The sequence below is a fragment of the Artemia franciscana genome, chromosome 15 (assembly GCF_032884065.1).
Source record: "Artemia franciscana chromosome 15, ASM3288406v1, whole genome shotgun sequence".
In the NCBI taxonomy this organism is placed as follows: domain Eukaryota; kingdom Metazoa; phylum Arthropoda; class Branchiopoda; order Anostraca; family Artemiidae; genus Artemia; species Artemia franciscana.
This window is the reverse complement of record NC_088877.1, coordinates 43,861,428-43,887,168: the sequence shown is the minus strand read 5'-3', so window position 1 is coordinate 43,887,168 and position 25,741 is coordinate 43,861,428. Positions and strand designations below refer to the sequence as shown.

The window sequence follows — 25,741 nt, the reverse complement described above, 5'->3', positions numbered from 1 at the left end:
CGAGGTGAAGGGAAGGAGACTTCCTGGCATGACTTGAAAAACGGTCAGAAATAAAATTTTAAAAAGTTTTTTTCATAACGTTAGGAAGGTCAACATTAAAACTTAAGACGAACAGAAATTATACCGTATATGAGAGGGCTACCCCTTCCTCGACCCTCACTCTTTACGTTAAAGTTTGATATTTCGTCACAATTCTTTAAGAGAATTAAGACAATTTTTCAAGACTAGTCAAACATTAGGTCCGTTGAATTTGAGTAAAAAGTATTTTTAAAGATCGTTAAGACTTTAGCGTAAAGAAAGGGCTTAAGAACGGGGGATCCCCTCATATAAGGAATAATTTCTGTGCGTTTGAAAGTTTAATATTGCCCCTTACTTTCAGCCGAAAAAACTTGCTTTTTTATTTAATCTACTGTAAAGTAAACACTTTTTTGACAAGCATGTTCTCGAAAACCCACAGAGAAACAGAGAATTTCTTTCCGCTTTTCTCCACCTTTTCATGTTTTTAATGACCCATTTAAATTACGAGTTTTGTTTGTTTTAAATTCTTTGCCAATATATATATATATATATATATATATATATATATATATATATATATATATATATATATATATGTGTGTGTGTGTGTGTGTAAGTGTGTGTGTGTGTGTGTGTAAGTGTGTGTGTGTGTATGTGTGTGTGTGTGTGTGTGTGTGTGTGTGTGTGTGTCTGTGTATGTGTGTGTGTGTTTGTCTGTGTGTGTGTGTCTGTGTGTGTGTGTCTGTGTCTGTGTCTGTGTCTGTGTGTGTGTGTGTGTGTGTGTGTGTGTGTGTGTGTGTGTGTGTGTGTGTGTGTGTGTGTGTGTGTGTGTGTGTGTGTGTGTGTGTGTGTGTGTGTGTGTGTGTGTGTGTGTGTGTGTGTGTGTGTGTGTGTGTGTGTGTGTGTGTGTGTGTGTGTGTGTGTGTGTGTGTGTGTGTGTGTGTGTGTGTGTGTGTGTGTGTGTGTGTGTGTGTGTGTGTGTGTGTGTGTGTGTGTGTGTGTGTGTGTGTGTGTGTGTGTGTGTGTGTGTGTGTGTGTGTGTGTGTGTGTGTGTGTGTGTGTGTGTGTGTGTGTGTGTGTGTGTGTGTGTGTGTGTGTGTGTGTGTGTGTGTGTGTTGTGTGTGTGTGTGACCTTACCTTAGACCCTCCTGTGCCTCCAGAGGCGCCCAGGGGGTCTAAGAAGAGTCTCCAGTCGTCTCTGAAACTTGCGGCTGCGACGATGTCTTCCCGCTCCGGCTGTATTGCGGCGTGAAGGTGTCGCAGGTCGTTGTTGTAGGTATGACGGAGTGTATTTTGTGTGTGACCTTACCTTAGACCCTCCTGTGCCTCCAGAGGCGCCCAGGGGGTCTAAGAAGAGTCTCCAGTCGTCTCTGAAACTTGCGGCTGCGACGATGTCTTCCCGCTCCGGCTGTATTGAGGCGTGAAGGTGTGGCAGGTCGTTGTTGTAGGTACGACGGAGTGTATTTTTGGGTCTTCCTCTGTGGCAGGTGCCTTCGAGTAACCAGAAAAAAGTAGACTGGGGAATTCTTGAATCGTCCATGCGCAGCACATGTCCAAGGTAGCTCCACCTGCGCCTTCGTATGGTCTCGATGAGGAACGGTTGACCTGTGATGTTTCTAATGTGCTCGTTCGTTACCTTCTGGGTCCAATGGATGCCGAGGAGTCTGCCTAGGCACATGTTTTCAAACGACTGAATTCTCCTCTCTTGTTCTTGATTGATATGCCATGTTTCAGATGCATGTGTGTTTGTGTAGATTGGCACACACAGTGGGTGTGTGTGTGTGTGTGTGTTTTAATTTTATGACTGTTTTGAACCTTTTTTTATATTACTGCACTGTTTTTGTGCGATTTCGTCTTAGCCAGGGTTGTGATAGTCATTCTTGTAATAACTATCTTATATATTTGTAAAAATGTTATGACCCAAAACCTTCTTGGTTTCCCTTTCTGAGATACGCTTAACGTAATAGACCTTCCCAAATATTTTCGATTCGGATTTTTTTTTTTTTTTTTTTTTTTTTTTTTTTTTTTTTTTTTTTTTTTTTTTTTTTTTTTTTTTTTATAGAAAAAATATGTGTCGTTCTGAAATTGGGCAATAGAGAACACTCGCAAAACTTCAACTGATATTGGATTTTTATTAAACTGAAATGATATTTCAAGAATAACAGTCACATTATTGGATTATACGTAGCACAATATTATTTTCAGATTTTAGAGCAAATTGGAATATGATTCTTCTCAAAGTTTAACGCAAATTTCATAGGCATTCATTCACTTTTTATAAAGTCTATTGCCTCAAACAGATGTGACAATATACCGAAAATATGAAAATATACTAATGGAAATAAAGTACACTTTTTAACACGGAGGGAGGCTATGCGGCAATAATATGTCTTTTTTCTTTCTGCATTATCCTTTTTATTACAGGTTAATAGCCCCCCCCCCAAATCAATGCTTTCCACAACTTACAAATGAAAGTACCCTATATTCAGTGAAAATTTAGAAAAAAATTAGAAGTCCTAGTGTAATCTTCAAAATATAGGGGGGGGGGCAAATTTATCTTTTTCAATAGAAATACTGCAAAAAAAATTAATTCTATGAAAATACTCCAAACAATATTTATCAAAACCTAGAGGGAGCAAAAAAAATTAAATTGGAGCCACTTTCGAATTGTGTTCCTAATTGCTTTTAGTTTGAGTCGAAGTACTATTTACTTAATAAAAAGTGTGCCAGAATAGTAATCCGTCAAATAATGTTCAAAACATGGTTATTGCAGCTACTTATCGTTTGCCTGATAAACTCTAATTTGTACATGTCTATCTTTTATGATCGATTACATGAATTTTTATGACTGGGAAATTACTTAATTTCAACACTAAAAGAGTGTACTAAGGGAGGGGATATTTTAATAAGGTTAGACACATGCCCAGGACCTGCCTCCAGACAAAGACCCATCATGGTCTCTTTAGGTAACAAACAAGGTTATATCCCTCTTCTGAGCTGAATACTATTACATGAACGTGCCAATGGTGCCTAAGAACCCCCCCCCCCAACCTGAAATACCACAGCTTTCCCAAATTTATGGTAATTTGGAATTTAAATTACCAAATAAATTTTGATTATCTCCCTTTAGACTTTGTAAAAAAAAAGTTTTTGGTATTTTATTGAAAAACTGAAAAAAGGAGCAATTCGCAGCCCCCCTTATATATAAAAAAACAGATTCCTCCTAAATTTTTGTGGGTCGGTACCACTGAAGGAAATAGGACGGAAGGACATTACTTTCCTCTTTTTTTGTTCAAAAATTTTCATTTTTTATAAATACTATTTAAAAGTTAGATAAACATCATGATTATCATTTGTTTTGAACTATATCTCGTTATTAGGGCAAATTAAAACAGTTACAGACCGAATCCAACAAATTTATCCAATGACAATGCAAGGAATCCAACCGTGAAATGACAGTAGGCAGAAAAAGATTTACTCTTCTGCCAAAGTTGATGACAACCATGACTAGACAGACAAGAAACAGTCTAGAATGACCGCCTGAAACGTTTTATTCTTATCAGTTCTAAAGCAAAAATTTACTATATACTGCTTTTATTTCCTATACACAAGGCCCTATCCAGAATTTTTATCAGGGGGGGGGGATCTTTTACGCATTGTTAATGTGTAAAAGGCACATAAAAAATTTGTTTATATGCATTTTTTTACATTTTAAGAGTCGGGCATAATTTGGGGGGAGGTCATACCCCTACCCCCCATGTATATGGCCTTACCTATACAGTACCAATATATCCACCATCGGGATATGGATATAAATCATTTGAATATTTTATTTTTTCTATATGGTACTTGTCAGTTATCCCGATCACATTCAAGAAGTGAGGTTAGCTTAATTACAATGAAATATACCAAAATATGATGAAAATATAATAACTTTAAAAACAAAATTATGGAAACTACAAAGAAGAATTATGGAACCCCTATATCAACTACCTAACAAAACCAACTCTATATAGTAAGTATTTAATTAAAACACGCCTGTTTAATAGTTTATCTCGCTGAGACTAAGATAATTGTCTCCGAATGCAGAAAGATAAACCGGTTTTCAAACAATTCTTGGTATAAGGAGCGACCTGGCTCAATAGTAACTGAAACTCTAAAGAACATAATTTGATACCAATAGATACATAAAAAAATTGAAGTTTCATCCAATTTAATCTAACCCATCAAAAGCTACGAACCTGAGAAAAATTGCTTTATTTCCGAAAAAAGAGGAAACATCCCCTAAAAGTCACAGAATCTTAATAAAAATCACACCATCAGATTCAGGGTATCAGAGATTCCTGCTGTAGGTGTTTCAATCAAACGTCTGCAAAAAAATGGAATTTGTATTTGTTCAAGAAGAAAGATCATAGATGCGTGCTCATTTGTTTTTTTAGGGGTGATCGTATCGAACCAGATGTCCTAGAATATCGCGAGAGGGTTCATTAAAATGAAAACTAAAAGTTTTGGCACCCTTTTTAAGTGACCTAAAAAAATGGAGTGCAACCAGGCCCCCTCCCACGCTCATATTTTCCCCAAAGTCACTCGATCAAAATTTTTAGATAGCCAATTTGTTCAGCATAGTCGAAAAATCTGATAACTATGTCTTTGAGGATGACTGAATGTTATTAACTTTGCCAATTGTTCACATATAGTATTGGTTATTGGGAAGTATACAGACGTTTTCAGGGGAATTTTTCTCTGGTGGGGGGAGGTTGTTACGTGGGGGATCTTCCCATGGAAAGATTTTTCATGGGGGAAGAAAATTTTTCATGCAGGGTTGCCGGGTTTCCCAGCATTATTTATAAAACGATCAGAAATCAAATTAAAAAAAAAACAACATCAAATGAAAGTAAGAAAGTAAGATTAAGGCTTAAAACGAACAGAAATTATTACGTATATGAGGGGGTTCGCCCCCTCGTCGTTACCTCGCTATTTACGCTAAAGTTTTTTTAGTACTTTCAAAAGGGCTATTTAATCTAATTAAACGGCCTTTGTGATTCAGGGATAATTCTTATATTATTGGAACAAAACTCGAACTTTAGCATAAAGAGGGAGGAATTAAGTTTTATTGTTGGTCCTACTTTTAGTTGAAAAAAAAAACTTTTTTTTTTAGTTTAATACTCCTATCGAGAACTTAAGTATTGTCGGATAACTGACAAATACCTTCTATATCAATTTTATTTCCATCCGTTGTTTATAAAGTTGTGTCCTTTTACTTTTTTTTTATAAGAAAATTTCCGGCCAAAAATTTCTTTTATATTCCCTGTACAAGACCAAATGGTCCAGTTTTAATCTGGGGATACAAGTGGTTCGACTTCTTTAAACCATTAATTTAAGTTAGAACTCCCAGTTGAATACATTCGAATTTGGATTCAGGTGCGTGCCAAAAGGTAAAAAAAAAGGTAAAGGATATGGCGCTATATCCTTAAAGCCAAAACCGGCGGTGTTAATTTCCGTCTCAAGGCCCTTCACCCAGGAAATACAATGGAGGGATGGGGGGAGGCAGCCATCCTGTTCTTTCGCACGCCTTTCTGCCATCCCAAATCAAATAATTGGATACACCAGGGTTCGAACCCTCGCCTTTCAGACAAAGGATTCCAAGTCCAGCGCACCAACAACTAGGCTAGGTGCATGCCAACTGTTTAATAAATCACAGGGATTTCTATTTTTATAATAGATTAAATAAAAAAAACAAGTTTTTTTAACTGAAAGTAAGGAGCAAAATTAAAACTTAAAACGAACAGAAATTACTTCGCATATGAAAGGGGCTGCTTCCTCACCAACATCCCGCTCTTGACGCCAAAGTTTGACTCTTTCTCTCAACTCTTCTTTTTAAAACAGTAAAAAACTTTAGCGTAAAGAGCGGGATGTTGGTGAGGAAGCAGCCCCTTTCATATACGAAGTAATTTCTGTTCGTTTTAAGTTTTAATTTTGCTCCTTACTTTCAGTTAAAAAAACTTGTTTTTTTTTATTTAATTTCTGAACGTTTTTCAATCAATGCATGTTTTGATTTTGGCTCTCCGCAGAGGAATAATTTAGCATAACGAAAATATACTCTACGAACATATAGTTTCTGAGGTTCACTAAAAAACTGCCAAACCGGACAAAGAGAAAGGAGATGAGGTACAACTAGGCTATTATAAATTTTCGCAAGATTTAATTTATCAATGTGTTTAATATTAGATACTTTTTTGCTAAATGACTTTCTCATAATTTTGATTGAATGGTTTTGAGAAAAAAGAGCGGGGGAGGAAGCCTAGTTGCCCTTCGATTTTTTGGTTAATTAAGATAAAGGCAACTAGAACTTTTAATTTTTTACGAATCTTTTTTTTAGTAAAAGATATACGTAACTTATAAATTAGCTTACGTAAAGAAGTTTTGTATTCTCATGTTTTTATTACATATATGAGGGGGTTCGCCCCCTCGTCAGTACCTCGCTCTTTACATTAAAGCTTAGATTTTGTCCCAATTCATTAAGAATGACCCCTGAATCACCAAAGCCGTAAAATAAATAGTTGAAATTACTAAAAATACTTTAGCGTAAAGATCGGGGTATTAGGAGGAGGTGAGCTCCTCATGTGGATAATAATTTCCGTTCGTTTTAAGTTTTAATGCTGCTCTTTACTTCCAGCTGAAAAAAACTTTTTCATATTTCTTTTTTCATTGTTTTTTTTTTAATAATGCTAGTAAATCCTGCGCTCCCTTCATGGAAATTTTCTTCTACCATGACAAATTCCTCGATGGAAAGCTCCCCCAGCCTATCCCCCTATTCTCAACCCCTCCTCCCAACCAAAAAAATCCTACTGAAAACGCCTACACATTTCCCAATAACCATTACTATATGTAAGCACTGGTCAAATTTTGTAACTTGTAGCCCATCCCCCAGGGACTGTGGGGGAGTAAGTCATCCCAAAGACATAGTTTTTATGGTTTTTGACTATGCTGAACAAAATGGCTATCTCAAAACTTTGATCCGTTGACTTTAGGAAAAACATAAGCGTGGGAGGGGGCCTAGATGCCCTCCAGTTTTTTTGGTCACTTAAAAAAGGCACTAGAACTTTTCATTTCCGTTAGAGTGAGCCCTCTTGCGACATTCTAGGACCACTTGGTCGATACGATGACCCCTGGGAAAAAAAAAACAAAAAAAAAACAAACAAATAAACACGCACCCGTGATTTGTCTTCTGGCAAAAAATACAAAATTCCACATTTTTGTAGATAGGAGCTTGAAACTTTTACAGTAGGGTTCTCTGAGATGCTGAATCTGATGGTGTCATTTTCGTTAAGATCGTACGACTTTTAGGGGGTGTTTCCCCCTATTTTCCTAAATAAGGCAAATTTTCTCAGGCTCGTAACTTTTGATGGGTAAGACTAAACTTGATGAAACTTATATATTTAAAATCAGCATTAAAATGCGATTCTTTTGATGTAGCTATTGATATCAAAATTCAATTTTTTAGAGTTTTGGTTACTATTGAGCCGGATCGCTCCTTACTACAGTTCGTTACCACGAACTGTTTGATAGCAAACTTGCCCACTATGTTATATTTTGGGGGACAGATTGGGGGACGGATTGGGACATTTTCTTTTTAGGTAAATTGAGCTGGTGGAAGTTATAGTTATGGTATGAGCTGATTAGAGATTTATTTATTTACTAGTGGTGATGATCAGCTGCTACTCGAGAAAATTATATGGATCGTTGCCCTCATCTTTATCATCTCCTTCACTTTCACGCAGGGAGGGAAGAAGTCTACTGGGTTTCGGCTTACCCTCCCAAAATTTATGAAAAAGTAAAAAATGCGCACAAACAAATTGTTAATTTTAAAAGTAAAAGAGGCCTGTAAATAAAAAAGTTTTTATTTAATTGCATCGATCTCTTTTCCATATTTTTTTCTTCATTTTTGTAAATGACTTTATAAGCTCTGAAATAAGAAATGAGGTTAGTAGCTGGTTTGCCGCAAGCAAAAATATGCCCTGTTTGCATGAATTATTTTGATGAGCTTTGTCCTAATTAACAAAGCAAAGGTTATGGTTACAGTAAAGATTTGAGTGCCAGATAAAAATGTTAGCAAAAAATGAGGCTTTCTGAAATACTGATTTTAAATTAATGATTGACCAATAATTGCGGAGGTTTTAAGAGTTCAAGATGCAAGAATACGGTGCAAAGAAGGTGGCACCAGCCGGTGCACTGCCAGAATTTTAGGATGAAGGTTAATTTAAAAAGATGTTAGAAACAAGCATAATATTTGAAAAAGCATTAAAGTATCCGAAAATCGTGAAAATACGAAGTTTTGAGGGAAAATAGCAAAAGATGTGTACCTGTTCATACATAACAAGAAGGATTCTCTGAGGAAATTCGCCAAGCATATTGACCAATACGATCGTTAAGCTTTCGATTAAGAAAACCAAAGGAAGGGCAGAAAGTGAAAGCAGATTACGCATTTCATAGCCTTTCATTCTCAAGAAAATGTAACTATGGGGACTCAAAAGACAACATATTTCACTCCATAAATTTTACGAGCGAATGGAAGAGCTAAAGAAAAATGCCCTTATGGCTTTCCGATTACCATTAGCAACCAATTGCTTATATAGAATAGTTTTTTTTTAGGCCGGTAGGATGTAGTTTTACAGCGAAAACAGTTTTTCAAACAGGAAATCTTTTGAGATACTAAGCCTCGTTGTCATATGCTAAATTTTTAATTAAATTTCTGAAAAAAATTGTAGCATGAACAATTCAATTCATGTCTATTCAGGAAATGAGTTTGAAAAAATTAAACTAATACTAAACTAATCGTTCCCACTTTGAATATAATTATCACTATATATATATATATATATATATATATATATATATATATATATATATATATATAGAAACGGTAGAAGTACTACACGACAAACACTCGAGTAGTGAAGTTTGGTTAATATGCTAATGAAATAACACACAATATGATGAAAATATAATACTTTATTAGCAAAATTTTGAAAACTATAATAAAGAATTATGGATACAACCCCCCCCCCCAGAACGCATTATATTCAATACGTGACCTAAAATAACCTAACTAACCCTAATCTAACCTAAATACCAACTAAATATTTAATTAAAATATAGCTACTATGTATTTTCCCAGCAAGCCAAAGCTAATTGTCTAGTACTATCACCATGAAAAGCGGGTAATGGCTCATGTTCGCGATCTAAAATTCTCGAGTGTTCTCGTATATATTTAAGTACCAAATGAACTGCATCCATTTAAAGAACCTGTATATGCAAAGCTCCAAACCAACAGTCGTCGCGGATGCGTCATGGCTATTAAGTTCATATCTGACGTATTAATACGTCTAAGATAATGGCCTAAAACTACTTACCAAGCTGTTCTCAAGGGGAGCATTAACAGGATAATGCGTTTTCAATCGTCCTTTGATCTTCCTGATCCTCTTTTCGAGAGCCCCCCCCCCCCAAATAATTTGGAGGAAAAATTATTATATAGCCCATGTCCCTTCACAATCCGGATATAGACCCCTCTTGCCCCCCCCCCCCTGAATGCACTCCTTAAGCAACACAATTTGGATAAAATGTTAGTTTTGCCCATAGAAAGGGTGCTACAAAGCGCCGTTTCATTCATTTTAAATGAGCTATTGTTCCTTCTGATGCGTAGATTTCTTTATGAAGAATAAAAAGATGCGTTAGCAACAAATTAAGATTGATGGACACAACTGAGTGAACAAACAAAGCAATACTATAAAAAGAAGAAGAAGAAGTATTAGTAGGGATCTCATCAATTCTGCTGTATCATTTCGATGAATACAAAAAGTTGCCTTTCTAGGGATACCCTGTGTCGTTCACAACTTTTACAAGATACTTTAATTTCATCTGTCGTGATAGATGGCTACGAGCCGTCTCTTTCTTCGTTGCCAAGTCACCAGTTGCAATTCAAAGAGATAGGAAAAGAAATAGGGGCTAAATTCTGCAAAATTTTGTATTCAGACTCCGCGGCAAGTCACATTAAATGTTTGGAGTGAAGGATGGAATAGACATCAATTTTGCCGTAATATTTCGAGGAACGCGAAGAGTTGCCTTTCTTAGGAAGCCCCCCCCCCAACTTTAATATCTTCCATGATAACAAATGGGTATGAGCCGTCTCCTGCTTGGTTGCATGGTCATCGGATGCATTCACAGAGATAGGAAAATAGAGGCCAAATTCTGCAGAATTTTGTAATCAGACTCCGCCGGTCACGCTAAATGTTTAGAGTGGAAGGATTCAATAAACATCAACGTTGCCGTAACATTTCAACGAAAGCAAAAGGTTACCTTTCTAGGGAAGCCCCTCAGTCTTTCATAACTTTTGCATGGTACTTTAATTTCTTCCGTAGTTACATATAGGTATGAGCCGTCTCCTGCTGATTGCATGGTCACCGGTTGCATTCATGGATATAGGAAAAGAAAGAGAGGCAATATCCAGCAGAATTTTGTGTTCAAACTCCACCGTTAAGTCCGCTAAATGTTTGTATTGGAATAATGGAATAAACATGAATTATGCCGTATAATTTTGACGAACGCAAAAAGTTACCTTTCTAAGCAAGCTCGTGGATCGTTCCCAGCTTTTACAAAATATTCTAATTTTTCCGTAACGATTGGCGGCTACGAGTTGTCTGCTCCGTGTTTTCCAATAAGCCGATTGTATTCACAAAGATGGAAAAAGAAATTGAGGACAGATTCGGCAGATTTTTATGTTCAGATTCCACCGTTGAGCTGGAATCAAACCAAATGTTTAGAGTAAAGGGATGAAATAAAAATCAAATGAGTTCACATATTGGTATTTTCGCCCAGCCAACACAGTACTTACTGCAACTTTCAAATTTCTGGAGGAAATGCACCCCTGCTGACGACATTGAGTATTATTATTTTTATCCAGGTAAAAGCATCTAAATTCTCATAGAGACCACCGGGCAAATGATATCACGAAGAGTCAGAGGTTTTACCTAGGCTGTCACGGGCCATCAGCAAGGATACTTTTTTCTCCCTAGCTTTTGACCAAAGCGAAAAGACACAGGTTATATGTCTATACAATTTCAATTTTCCTCCATGCCCCTCCCCCATAACAAAGTCTAGTGGCATTTTTCTATAAATTTGTATGTATTCTAAAGTTTTTCCTTTTTAGGGAGTGGGGGGGGGGGTGACGAATTCTCCCCCACCCCCATCACCACTCTATATGCTAATTTAGGCCATTCAGAGTTTGGATTTTGTTCCCTAGGTTTCTTTAATTGAAGAAAACCTGAAGACACTGGCTCTTCTGCATGCTCATAGGCTTACTGAGGTGAAATGTCATGAAAGTAAATTAATACATATCTGACATCCCAAACATTTTGAGACTTAATAGATTCAAGATATAATTAACAATTGCCTGTCTATCTGTCAGAGTTATTGTTGAATACACTTAATGCTGGGGTGTGATATAGCATCATAAGGCTTATTTGAATGGTACGACTTTCATTACCTTCAGAAAATCTGGGTCAGGATCACTTCCTAATAAATAACGAATAACTTGGGAATAGGGCCACCAAGGGAAAATATATCAGGGGTTTCAAAATACGCTTAAAACCCATGTTTCACGGCGACACAACTTATAAGAAATACCCAAAATAGGTGAATTAGAACGAAATCATAAAAAAACAAGGGATTAGCCTATAAGTAAACTGATTTTTTTAATACTAGTGCCCAAAAGTCCCTTCCCCCCAATTAAGTCCATGATCTAATTTTTGTCGTTGATATACAACACTCGTTTTTAGAAAACTAGTTAGGAGAGTTTCTTTACGAATCCCGAGTATTGGCCAAAGTTACCGCTAGTTTTTAGGACTGTCCTTTCCCTCTACTGACATTTTCCCCTGCAGATATTCATTTACTGATGCTTCGATAAAATAGTGTTTTCCAGTGCAAAAGCAGGACAATTTCGATGCAAGAGAAAGCAAAAAGAAGAGTTGAATCCAGTACCGTATAGGCATTGTCGGTAATTTTTAACTCCTCTAGAAATTTTTGGTAATTCATCCTAGTATATATATATATATATATATATATATATAAGTATATAAATGTTATAAATAACACTTCAATAGGGGGAATGCTTTTAGTATATTTTTTCTTTCACAAAGGACAACCTTGTTAATAGGTATATTTGATCTTTATTCACGATAATTTATTCACATAAATTCACAATAAGCGATTGATTGGAAGAAATATTTAGTCGTAAAAATATTTCCAATTCTGATTAAATCTTCAACCCCCCCCTTTTTGCGTCAATTTGTGACTCGATAGAAGAATAACTGAGTAGAAGTGGTCCATGACCAAGCTCATACACTGGGTGGGGATATTTGGGCCCATGCTAATCAAAAATATCGACATATTTCTATCACCAAAAAAAATACATATATAAGCCATTTCGGAACATCTTTTCCGAAAGTGATGAAAGACAGCTACGCTCAGATTATTTTAGATATACAAAATTTCTGCTCAATTTAAGACCTAGGAAAGGGAATGCGTCGGTGTCGCGTGAGTCTTGTGCTGCAGACCCCATTGCAGCTCTCATTGGGCGTCAGACAGAATTTTTAAAGTCAATTCAGTCCAGTAGCCATGCCATCGTGATTCATCCTTAAGTGTCTTTGTTTTTTTTTTATATAGTACCCAAGTTTGTGTTCCTTTTTGTTTATTTGTTTACTCCGTTTGTGGTCTTGTACCGTTTTTGGAATAAGCAGTAAATTTATCTATCTATGTATTTACGGATTATCCATAATCGTCCATATTTTTCACATAATAGCCTACACCAGTTTTCATGGTTGTTTTCGAATATGTCCTCTAGCTTTCGTACCGTCCCGAAAGATTTCCGAGTGCCTGTCTATACAGTGCCCCACTTCCTTATGGAAAGCTAAAAATGAAAATAAGTATATATTTATGACCGTAATTAGAAAGGATTGGGGGGAGGAGTTGGCACACGAAGCTGCGTGCTCCACTCGTGGCTTGGCGCTTGGAGTAGCCGTCAGTAGTAGAAGTAATAGTTTTTGCTCAGAAACAAACTGTAAGGTGTCAGTTGCACAAGATAGGACCTCGATTGGTCCTATTGATTGGCGACTGTGTCTTAATCTCCATTCCTCCACTACGAACGTTATTTTACTGTATTAAACCAACAGGCAACTAATGCTATAAACAAGACCTGATGAGATCTCTAAACATATTCCAAACAGACTTAAAAATAATAATTTCAACTTCATTTATGAAACTGAACGCAAAGCTTGTCCACTACAAATGCCAGGGTAAGAAAAGGGTGAATATATATAAAAGCAACAAAAAATATTTTCTTTCTACCTCAGAAGGGGTTTAAAAAAAACACAAATTACCATTACCAAAATGCTAGATATTCAACTCCTTTCCTTAAATGTACAAAACAATACTAAGAGAGAAGAACATAAAAACAATATAATTAATTCTACGAATTTCGAAACCCCTTGACTGAATCTTCAAAATCATGCGTAGAAGTCAATTCTTATTTCAACAATCTTTTAAATTTATCTGGAGGATAATATTTTCAATATATTTATTGTATGACCCCTGGCCCTCCCTCTATGGCCCTAAAGCTTACCCACAGCCCGATTCCACGTGATTGTCTTTGAAAGCGCAACAGCTTCTCAGCGATTTAATTTCAAACGGAAAACAGCTACTAAGCAGGCACCCTTCTTCCAGCATGCGCTTAAAGTTTCCAGTTATAGAAAAATATGACTTACCAATAACATTAATTCTAAAATTCACAGGAGCTCTGAGTACTTTCCTTGCCCATCCTCCTCGAATAACCTCTAGTACTGTTTCGGTCCCAGAAAGAAGTAATGTCGAAGGTGCCACATGGCCACGATACTGGACAGAGGCAATCGCTTGAAGTAAATTTGAATTCCAAAAGCATTTCGAGTTAATCTCCTGAAACGCCTATAAAAGAGTAAAAAATCAATAGCTGTTCAGATAACGTTACACAAAATAGTGGCGTTAATTAGGGAGAAGGGACATTTGCCCCTTAAGACCCATTTGCTCCTCCCCTAGATTTTGAAATTATATTGTTTTGGGTAGTTTCGTTGATAAATAACAATTTCTTTGTATTTTCATTGAATAAAATATAAAAAAATAGAATTGCCCACCCCCTAGATTCTCAAAATACATTTTGATCTCCTTAATTTCCTTGAATTGACTCAATTAATAGAAAAAACATCGAACCCATAAAATAATGATAATAACAAAGAAAAAGAGATTATCGGTGCGCGGGATTTTTTGGGTGGGGGGCAATACAAAAAAAATGATTTAATAATTTACATAGTAAGTGCTTAAAATTGGAGAAAGTTTAGAATTTCGGGCATGTCCGCGTAAGTGACTACCAGTGCTTAAAAATCTTCTTTTTCGTTTCAAACAGTTCGAGGTAGCGAACTGTAGTAAGGAGCGACTCGGCTCAATAGTAACCGAAACTCTAAAAAACGGAATTTTGATACCAACAGTTACATCGAAAGAATCAAAGTTTTTTATTGTTTTAAAAAGTAGAACTGTTCATTTTAAGTTTTAATATCTCTCCTTACTTCCAGTTGAAAAAACTTGTTTTTTTTTAATTTAATGAAATCATGGAACGAGGGTGAAATTTCACATTTGTGGGACTTTATTTTTTTTTTTTAATTCTCGAGGTTTGCATTTTAGTAAAAAAATTGATACTCGTCTTGATACTTTTTTTTTACTGCGTAATGAATATTTTTTTTTAATACAATGTATCTTGTTAACAGAATAGACATTTTTAGTGTAATTAGTTCTGCGGTTCTCCTTAAAAACTGTCCAAAGTTGCTCGACCACGAACCACATTCATTTGTATTACTTGATCTAAAATTCGGGCTTTTTACACGTATGTAGGAGGGTAGAGCAACCCTTGAAGTCTCGTGATGTTCAAGAACTTGGATGTATAAGGTTGAATTTCACTAAAAAATGAGGACGTTGGTTGTACGAGTACATAAGGCTGAAATTTTGGGAGGAGGGGATGCAAAAGTGTCTATCTTAGGAGACTAGGTGAAAAGTGCAGAAAAGTACATTTTCTGGCCACAACTCCCTAAAATTACCTTACTGAGGAGTACAAAACTACCTGGTTTCATATTTGTCCCAAATTAGGTATTTGTTTTACGTGGTTCTGCCTTGGAATAATTTGTATCTTTATGATAAAAATTGCATCTTCAAAGCACGATAAGGAGACCTTTTTCAATTGTAAATCCTAGACCTTATTTGTGAAAAATGTTATGTATCGGCAAGGCTATGTCCAGACCCCCCCCCCCCCAAAAAAAAAAAATACCTGTCTGAGTCGTGAAAACGTAACAAAAATAGATATAAAGACATTATGCTTTAATGTTTATTTGTGTAACACCCCCTCCAAAAAATCCTGGATACGGACCTATATATCGGTTATAGCTGGTTAAATCAACTCGAATATTTAGAGATATGCCCAATGGGTCACATGGAAATCAAATTTGTATGGTTCGGGCCCAAGAATAAAACCTTTTAAAATCTAGCACTCTTTCCTGGATCTAGCTGAAATTTTAAAATAAGGTAGTCTCTAATTCAGAGACATCAATGTACAAAAATAAAAGCAAATTTTGAGGGTGGTTCACTAAATAGTTTACATAACCCACAAGGGCCAAAGTCTCAAGAAAGTACAGGGCGACATCACAATAACCACTTTTCGCTAGTCAAAATGCCAATGAGACGAGTCGTTATGGTACGTATTAAATAAAAAAAACAAGTTTTTTTAACTGAAAGTAAGGAGCGACATTAAAACTTAAAACGACCAGAAATTACTTCGTATATGAAAGAGGCTGCTTCCTCATCAACGCCTCGCTCTTTACGCTAAAGTTTGACTCTTTCTCTCAATTCTTCTTTTTATTACAGTAAAAAACTTTAGCGTAAAGAGTGGGGCGTTGATGAGGAAGCAGCCTCTTTCATATACGAAGTAATTTCTGGTCGTTTTAAGTTTTAATGTCGCTCCTTACTTTCAGTTAAAAAAACTTGTTTTTTTTATTTAATTTCTGGACGTTTTTGAATCAATGCATGTTTTGATTTTGGCTCTCCGCAGAGGAATAATTAAAACAAAATTTGCATTTTTTTTTTGGCTAAATGGCTTTCTCATAATTTTGATCGAATGATTTTGAGAAAAAAAGAGCGGGGGAGGAAGCCTAGTTGCCCTCCGGTTTTTTGGTTAATTAAAAAGGCAACTAGAATTTTTGATTTTTTACGAATATTTTTATTAGTAAAAGATTTACGTAACTTATAAATTAGCTTAAGTAAAGAACTTTTGTATTCTCATATTTTTATTACATATATGAGGGGGTTCCCCCCTTGTCAGATCCTCGCTCTTTACATTAAAGCTTAAATTTTGTCCCAATTCATTAAGAATGACCCCAGAATCACAAAAGCTGTAGAATAAATAGTTGAAATTACTAAAAATACTTTAGCGTAAAGAGCGAGGTATTAGGAGGAAGTGAGCCCCTCAAATGGGTAATAATTTCTGTTTGTTTTAATTTTTAATGCTGCTCCTTACTTCCAGCTGAAAGAACTTTTTCATATTTATTTTTTCATTTTTTTTTTAAATAATGCTAGTAAATCCTGCGCTCCCTTCATGGAGATTTTCTTCCGCCATGACAAACTATCGATGGAAAGTTCCCCCAGCATATCCCCCTCTTCTCAACCCCTCCCCCAACCAGAAAAATTCTCCTGAAAACGCCTGTACACTTCCCAATAACCATTACTATATGTAAGCACTGGTCAAAGTTTGTAACTTGTTGCCCCTCCCACGGGGACTGTGGGGGAGTAAGTCGTCCCCAAAGACATAGTTATAAGGTTTTTCGACTACGCTGAATAAAATGGCTATCTCAGAATTTTGATTTGTTGACTTTGGTAAAATAATTAGCTTGGGAGGGGGCCTAGGTGCCCTCCAATTTTTTTGGTCACTTAAAAAGGGCACTAGAACTTTTCATTTCCGTTAAAATGAGCCCTCTTGCAACATTCTAGGACAACTGGGTCGATACGATCACCCCTGGGAAAAAGAAAAAAAACAAAAACAAAAAAACAAATAAACACGCATCCGTGATCTGCCTTCTGGCAAAAAATACAAAATTCCACATTTTTGTAGATAGGAGCTTGAAACTTCTACAGTAGGGTTCTCTGATACGGTGAATCTGATGGTGTGATTTTCGTAAAGATTTTATGACTTCTATGGGGCGTTTCCCCCTATTTTCTAAAATAACGCAAATTTTCTCAGGCTCGTAACTTTTGATGGGTAAGACTAAACTTGATGAAACTTATATATTTAAAATCAGCATTAAAATGCGATTCTTTTGATGTATGTATTGGCATCAAAATTCTATTTTTAAGAGTTTTGGTTACTATTGAGCCGGGTCGCTCCTTACTACAGTTCGTTACCACGAACTGTTTGATATATTGAAGGAAATAAAAGTGATATATATACGTATATATACGTATATATATATATATTATATTCTACGTACATATATATATATACGTACGTACGTATATACGTATATATATTCTAAACAAAAGTGAAATCAATAAATTTTGAATTCAGACAGATAAACTATCAATCATTTCCATTGCACCTGAAACACAAATGATGAAACATTCACTCCCACCAAATTAATGAATTGCAAAGCCATCATTTGCGATACAATTAAAATATTATTTGCAAATCTGGATCATTATCATACATTTAAAAATCAAATTCCAGCACGAAATGCAGACATTACAAGCAATTTTGAAACCTGAATTTCAACTCAATTCAATTCTCAGCCAAGTTGATTTCCGACATTCTGAGGTCCGAAAAAAATTAACAAGACTACAGTGAAATATTGACCCCAGACTCTTTTTTCGGCTTTTATTGACTACCCAAGAAGTCTGCAATAGACACGTAAAGCAGAATTGTTTAACAAATATGATGAGGCTTAATTTATATAATATTTTGTTGTCAAAATCACCTACCCACAGACATTTCTTACAGCACCATTACTGTAAAGGCAGGGCCGTATCCAGGATTTTTTTTTCGGGCATGGGGTGGGGGTTTACAAAAGTGTTTTTCCGGGGAAGGGGGTAAAAAAACATCAAAATTTTCTTTATATTCATTTTTGTACGAGTCGAGCAAACAAGTTACCCCTACCCCCCCCGCTTGGATACGTTTTGTAAAGGTGATCGAAAAAAATGGGGTCTTGACGTGTTATAACAACCGCACCCTAAAAGTGAAGCTAGGTTAATCCTAATGAAATATACCAAAATATGATGACAATATAATACTTCAGTAACAAAATTATGAAAAATACAACAGAGAATTATGGAAAGCATGCCCAGAACGCATTATATTAAATAGTTAACCTAACCAACTCTATATACTAAATGTTTAATTAGAATTTACATCCATTGTAGTTTACCTCCCTGAGACAAAGTTAATTATCTCCGAATGCAGACAAGAAAACAGGTTTTACTCAGATCAAGAACAACAGTGCGGTCCCTATAACACGCAAGTATCAAATATGGTACCTTGGTGTTTTTTACTCAGTTTTGCCTCTCCCCTCAAAAAAAGTGCGAATACGTACCCTGAAAGTTCTTAAGCCGAACTGGCCAGCCATGACAACAAACAACAAAGAGAGATAAAACTCAACAAACAAAAAAAAAAAAAAAAACACAAACGAGACTGCGACCAGTAAAGAGAAAAGAGATGAAATACTAAAATAACTTGAATATTTCGCCTGTGTCTAAACTAGGCGTCTTCAGCACAAGATAAAAAGAAAACAAAAGATAAAACCACAGGATAAAAAGAGTTACTTTAATGAGAACATCAAAGCAACTTTGATGTTCTCATTGAAGTAACTCGAATAGCTTTTTTTCCCTGCGTGGATCAGTAGCGACTAACTGTATTTATTATTATTGGTGGTGGTTTTATTTGTTTTTAGTTTTTTTGTTTTTTTTTTATCTTGTGCTGAGGACGCCTAGTTTAGGTACTGGCGAAACATCCAAGTTATTTTAGTATTTCATCTCTTTTCTCTTTACTGGTCGCAGTCTTGTTTGAGGTTTTTTTTTTTTTTTTTGTTTTTTTTGTCTCTTCTCTATTGTTTGTAATATGTACCCTCTCACGAGTCTTTACGTTTTGAAAATTATCCGTTGTAAAGTGATGAAGTCAAAAAATAGTATAAACGAAGAAATAAAAACAAAAGTTCATGTTACAGAGACAACACTACTTCATGACATAATAAAATATCAATGATCTTGTATTTTTCTTCTTAAAATAGTATAGTAACCACCTAAGCTATCCAGAACTCTGAACTAAGTTTAAGAAATATCCATATTTTGAATATTCAGTTAACAGTGAGAACAATTCAATTTAGACCATATTTTGTTACTGAAATCACCGACTTGCAGTCAATTCTTGTTCACCAACACTTACTACCAAGGGCACCGTAAATTGACCCCTAGCATTAGAAATATTTTGTACCTCCTCGTTAAAAACAAACTCAAACTCCCCCCGATATTTTGATTTTTTTTTGTATTCTCGTTGAAAAAGAAATCACTATGTATTACGACAATACTTTTTTTAATCTTAATAGAAAATATTCTAACTACCCCCTCCCCTTACATTGTCGTAGATAGCGTTCCTGTCTATTAAAAATATTGAAAAAAATCGTCCAAAGAATTTTGAGTACTTGTGTCTTATAGCCACCACACTTAAGTTCTGTCGAGAAGTGAAGTTTGGTTAATGTTAGTGAAATAAAGAAAATGTTATGAAAATATAACACTTTATCAACACAATTATGAAAACTACAACAAAGAATTACGGAAGGAGAGTCGCCCAGACTTTTAAATACGTAACCTACTGACCTAACCAAAATATAAACTAAATATTTAATTAAAATATAGCTACAATGTAGTTTCCCAACGAGCAGAAGCTAATATTGTCTGGAATAAAGACTGTGAAAACCGGTTATTGTCTTATGTTCACGATACAAGATCTTGAGTGTGGTGACTATAAGAGTTTTGTACCAAATTTTACCAGTACCGAATTTTGTACTATAACTCTTAGAATTACAATAAATATTTGCAACCTGTCCAGAGAATCTCTGCGTGCTAATTTCACGAAATTTATTGGATTTGTTTGGACGAAAAAATTATAGAGTGTTTGACATTTTAAAGATGGATCATTAATATGTCCATGCCTTTAGGCACATGTCTATCGTTATATCTTAATCTTAGCATGTTATCCGTCTCTCTTAGATCTTATGCCCCAACCAAATCGTAGAATTATCGCACGTGTCATTAAAAAAAAGCATCAAAATATTTGGCACGTAAATGACCCGCATAATAAATGACAATCAATTGGTTAGAAAAGCTTATACCAATTCCATTTTATTCCTTCTATTCTCTACTGATACTATCTCTCTGCATCTTTAGTTACATCTGTTGCGGTGCCAGGGGCACTCAGAGAAAAGAAAGCCAGCTATTTCAAATGTCATTTATTTTATCCAACAAACATTTTTACATATTTATTCTAATAAATCATTCTAACTATCGAAACTCAAAATTAGGGTGTTATCTACTTTGTATATATTTAGCATGACACTCATCTTGAGTAATTTTTTTTAACCATTTTAATTATATGTGACGTCATTCACAAGTATTTTTTCCCAAAATTAAAACACTCAATGAATTTTCCTATAGTCTTGCCATATCTAAACCGTTTTTTTCATATCAGAAAATGGTAGTATCATATTTTTAGAAAAAATTATAGCGCCGTTTTCGAAAAATTTATAGACGAATAAATAAATATATATGTCCACAATTATCGTTCGTGTAGTAATAATAAATAGAAAAATACCGTTATAAGCTTTCATCTTTTCTAGTTTACAAAATTGGGTCTTAATTCTTAACCCTGAATGATCAATCCAAAATTTTATGCTCGAATACCGAACAAGACTCAGATCAACAAACTAGGAACGGCGCTCATAATTAACGCTGTAGTCGTACGTTATTTTGATTTTTACCGACGAGTATGCCGCCTTAATGCTACCCGGGTGTTAGTCTTATGCTTTCAGTTGCTCCTTTTGCGAAATTATTAATTGCCTCAAAAGCAACAAGTAGCCTGTAGAAAGCCAGATTACAAATAACAAAAAAGCTGTATCATTTGATTTCCATTTCTTGCAGAAATCCTACAAAACATTGTTTGCAACGTTAAACCACAGAGAAACAGAAAGTTTATTTTTGGGATTTTTTTGGATATTTTTGGGGAAAGTTTATTTGACTGTGACTAAAAATGTTCGCTCCTTTTAAAGGCTTAAAGTTTCATACAAAAGAACCAACCAGCTATTGCCTCATTTTTACAGGCTAAATATTTGAAATAACAAAAACGGGTAAATGCAACAAAGGGTAAAAAAGACTTCCCGTTCTGGTTCTGACATATTCATAACCAATAATGTGATTAGCTAAACGAATGTGACGATTGAGGGCACAAAAATAACCGATAGTATTAAGGCCATTCGACACCTTAAAATCATTTTGTAGACCTCGAGTCCGCTAACCGTCTCAAAGATAAAGTGCCTATTAGCGACTTATTACAGCACCTGAAGGAACTCCCAAAGCTCCCAAATTACTCAAATGATATTATTCATTAAATTTCACTAAATCTGAATATCTCTGACACAGAATGGGAAGATAAATGGTTTTTCAAAGATTTCCGAGAAAGCAGGCGTCAATTCTTAGTTCTACCATTTATTAGGATTTTTTTTTCACGGCGGGGTGGGCAGGGGAGGGGGGTTAAATGAGAGAAAAAAATTACAAATATAAAATAGGGAAAAATCTCCCTACGCATTGTAATACCTAATTATTAGGATAATAAATTATCCAAACTCCACAAGTTACGGCAAGACCCCCCCCCCCAATCAATTCTAAATAGTTTGGTTACACAAACTAAAACCAGTTTATAAGAGCGAATGTTCAAGGTACCCCTTAAAGCAATCATGTTAACACGAAATTGAAAAGTTTTCCCTCCACTCTTTCAGTCAAAATGTTCTTGTTTTCTTCAAAACTTAATATACCACAAGGAACTAATCAGGTTTTTAAGGGGCAGACCCATCGGCCTCTCCTTTATGCTGGAGATTAGAATCTACTTAACACCAATTTCTAGTCTATTTTTACCCCATTTGTTTTTGTTGCCAATCTTTTCGCAGAAAATTCTATTCCAGTATCCAGGTTAACAACGGAGAAAGTAATTTGTCTTCTGTGTCGGTCATCCAAAGGTTGGGGACAGGAGTTCGAATACTGGTGTCACCAGTCTTTTGGCTTGGGATACCAATCAGTAATTTGAATCAAGCTTAGCCGCCATGAGTCTGAAGAGCTTACGGTTAAACAAATTCCCACGAAACAGGTAAATTTCAGTTACCAGTAAGGCTAAAAGCGTCTGGTGCTGCTGCAAGTAAGTACGTCCAGAGCACCCCAAGAATCATAGACATTTGTCAACCGTTATGTTCAGAGACGAAAAGCGCCTGGTGCTGCTGCAAGTAAGTACGTCCAGAGCACCCCAAGAATCATAGACAATTGTCAACCGTTATGTTCAGAGGCGAAAAGCGCCTGGTGCTGCTGCAAGTAAGTACGTCCAGAGCACCCCAAGAATCATAGACATTTGTCAACCGTTATGTTCAGAGACGAAAAGCGCCTGGTGCTGCTGCAAGTAAGCACGTTCAGAGCACCCCAAGAATCATAGACAATTGTCAACCGTTATGTTCAGAGGCGAAAAGCGCCTGGTGCTGCTGCAAGTAAGCACGTTCAGAGCACCCCAAGAATCATAGACAATTGTCAACCGTTATGTTCAGAGGCGAAAAGCGCCTGGTGCTGCTGCAAGTAAGTACGTCCAGAGCACCCCAAGAATCATAGACATTTGTCAACCGTTATGTTCAGAGACAAAAAGCGCCTGGTGCTGCTGCAAGTAAGCACGTTCAGAGCACCCCAAGAATCATAGACAATTGTCAACCGTTATGTTCAGAGGCGAAAATCGCCTGGTGCTGCTGCAAGTAAGTACGTCCAGAGCACCCCAAGAATCATAGACATTTGTCAACCGTTATGTTCAGAGACAAAAAGCGCCTGGTGCTGCTGCAAGTAAGCACGTTCAGAGCACCCCAAGAATCATAGACAATTGTCAACCGTTATGTTCAGAGGCGAAAAGCGCCTGGTGCTGCTGCAAGTAAGTACGTCCTGAGCACCCCAAGAATCATAGACAGTTATCAACCGTTATTTCCATTGATGAAGTTTGAGATACTTTTTTATGTTTCCTTATTGATTAGTCCTGATTCGAGGCACAGTTTGTACCTTTTTTTTTAAATCACGTCATAATTTCAAACTGTAATTTCGGAAAATTGTGTACCAATTATGACAGTCCTATTTTTTCACAGTATTAGCTAATAAGTGAACTAAAATGATAAGATAAAGTGTGGATTTAACTCGTCAAATTACCTGAACCATATGACGACTTCTTCAAGAGAATAGTTGAAAAATCATTCAACTTTAGATACTAAAGAAGTATTCACATGGCCGAATAAGAAGCCCTAAGGGTGGGAATAGCTTACTTTCAGAAGATAATGTACCTTTGGGGGAAAAAGGCAAAAAAAGGACTAGTCTTTGACTGCTTTATAGCCTAATTTCTTTTATATTCGTTCATGCCCGCCTTAGGCCGAAAGCAGAACAATGCAATCAGCAACATTTTATCATTCAGTCATATCAAATCTGTAATGCTTTGTGGGGGGTAAATCACACTGAATAAAACATTTAAGACAAAAAAGGGGTGTGATAAAATCATCCATCAATAGGCGGAATAATCAGCAGGAAATAGACGTATGTCTGATTGGATCGGAAAAGAAGTACATTGCATAAAGTTCATGACTAAATCACACAAGGTTATGCCTAAATCACGCAATTGATCTGTGGCGCAGGCGTAGTGGCTGCAAAAGAGAATTGAAAGCAGCAACAACAGGTGAAAAAAGGTAGGATTTCATTTGTGACATATGATTAAGGAAAAATATGATTGGCCAAAAGATATGACGTCAGGGGTGACAAATATAAACCAATAGAATTAATCCGCAGTTTTGTCATTGGAGTATCGGACAGTACCTTCTCTTTTTCTCTTTACACATACCTACATATATAATATTGAAATACAATTAAACGTCGGAAAAGAAGCTGTTGGTCTTGAAATCGACATTTACACATAGGCACGGCCATATCTCGGATTTTTGTTCGTGGGGGATGTTTTTGCTAAGGGGGTCCAGAAAAAAAATAAAAAAAAACGCTCAAAGATTTGGTTATGTATATTTTTGTTACTTTTTTACGAGTCCGACAAAATTTCGGGAGAGGGGGGGGGGTTAAATCAGCCCCCTTGGATACGGCCTTGCAGATAAGTTATTTAATGGAATCCAAAAATGTGCCGTACTTCGTCTCTTGTCTCCACTTTACCATGTTATTTTAGTTTCATCGTAACAGCGTTTCGTGGAATTACGCAATGCCTTTTGTACGCACAAAGATAAAGCAAAACCAAGAGCAGGAAAAATTTGCTTATCCAACTGTCTTGGGCCGAACAAAAAGCAGGTCCTCCCCGAATGGGATGGAAAGATGTTACAAGGAAAGATTTAAGGGAAATGATAACTTCTTGCGAGGGTGTAGAGAGGGAGGCTTTGAATAGATTGGGATGGAGGATCGTGCATAGCTGTGTTGGCCTCAAGCGGCTTGATGCCGCAGTGTATTAATAATAGTAGTTTAGTAGTAATGAGAAAGACATTGGCGATTCTGTACTTTATTAAATATTGGAAGCAAGGCACGTAGACGTGCATTTATTTGGGGATGAGTCAATATTACAGTGGGGGGAGTCAAATTTAAGAAACATCAAATAAGCTTATCATCTCCATTTTTTGGTAAACAAAAAATATGTAAAATGACCAGCCTGTCTCTTAAATGCGGTACCACCCATCAACAAAAGTTGGTAAGATCTCTAGCTACAAATATGACCAAATGGAATTGAAAAAGAAATTGCAAACCAGTTGAAAATATCCCAACTTTAATGATAAACTTTAATATAACTATTTGTAATAAAGAACTCGTTCAGAGAACATAGGTTCAAGAGAAGAGGCAAGAATTCTAAGACTTTTTTATTTCGAAAGTACACGTTAAAAAAATATTCTGATAGCCCGGGAAAGAAAAATGTTAGCTAAAATTTCTTAGAAGCGCATTACTTGGGTGGCAAATATAAACAAAACACAATCCCTAAAAAAACAGCATATTTTACTAAGCTCGCCTGTGCCTGCAGACTTTGGCAAAAAAAACAACAAACAAGCAAAAAAAAAACAGAGGAATTCAACCCTTGACCATATCTAGCCTGCAAGAGCTGAGAGGGGGAAAGGGATATACCAGTACTATCCATACCGAAATACGAATGTTTTCCGTTTTTCAAGTTGGAGGACAGCAAATTTCTAGTCAACGGGTTTACGACGCTCGCGACTTCAATATGCGAGGTCAATATGGCATTACGACATACTTGAGGGATTTTACGCTCTTTAAAATTCCGCAAAAATTCTTTTCATCA

The 25,741-nt window shown here is 36.1% G+C and overlaps 1 protein-coding gene across 3 annotated transcripts in view; it reads right to left on the bottom strand.

Annotated features, from left to right (window-relative positions):
* The window catches only part of LOC136036516 (uncharacterized), a 161,720-nt gene that overhangs the window by 100,578 nt on the left and 35,401 nt on the right, over positions 1-25,741 (bottom strand). For all 3 annotated transcript variants that reach the window (XM_065718820.1, XM_065718818.1, XM_065718821.1), the window contains exon 3: positions 13,836-14,031. In XM_065718820.1, coding sequence (XP_065574892.1) covers positions 13,836-14,031 — 196 coding nt within the window. The remainder of the gene's footprint in view (positions 1-13,835; positions 14,032-25,741) is intronic.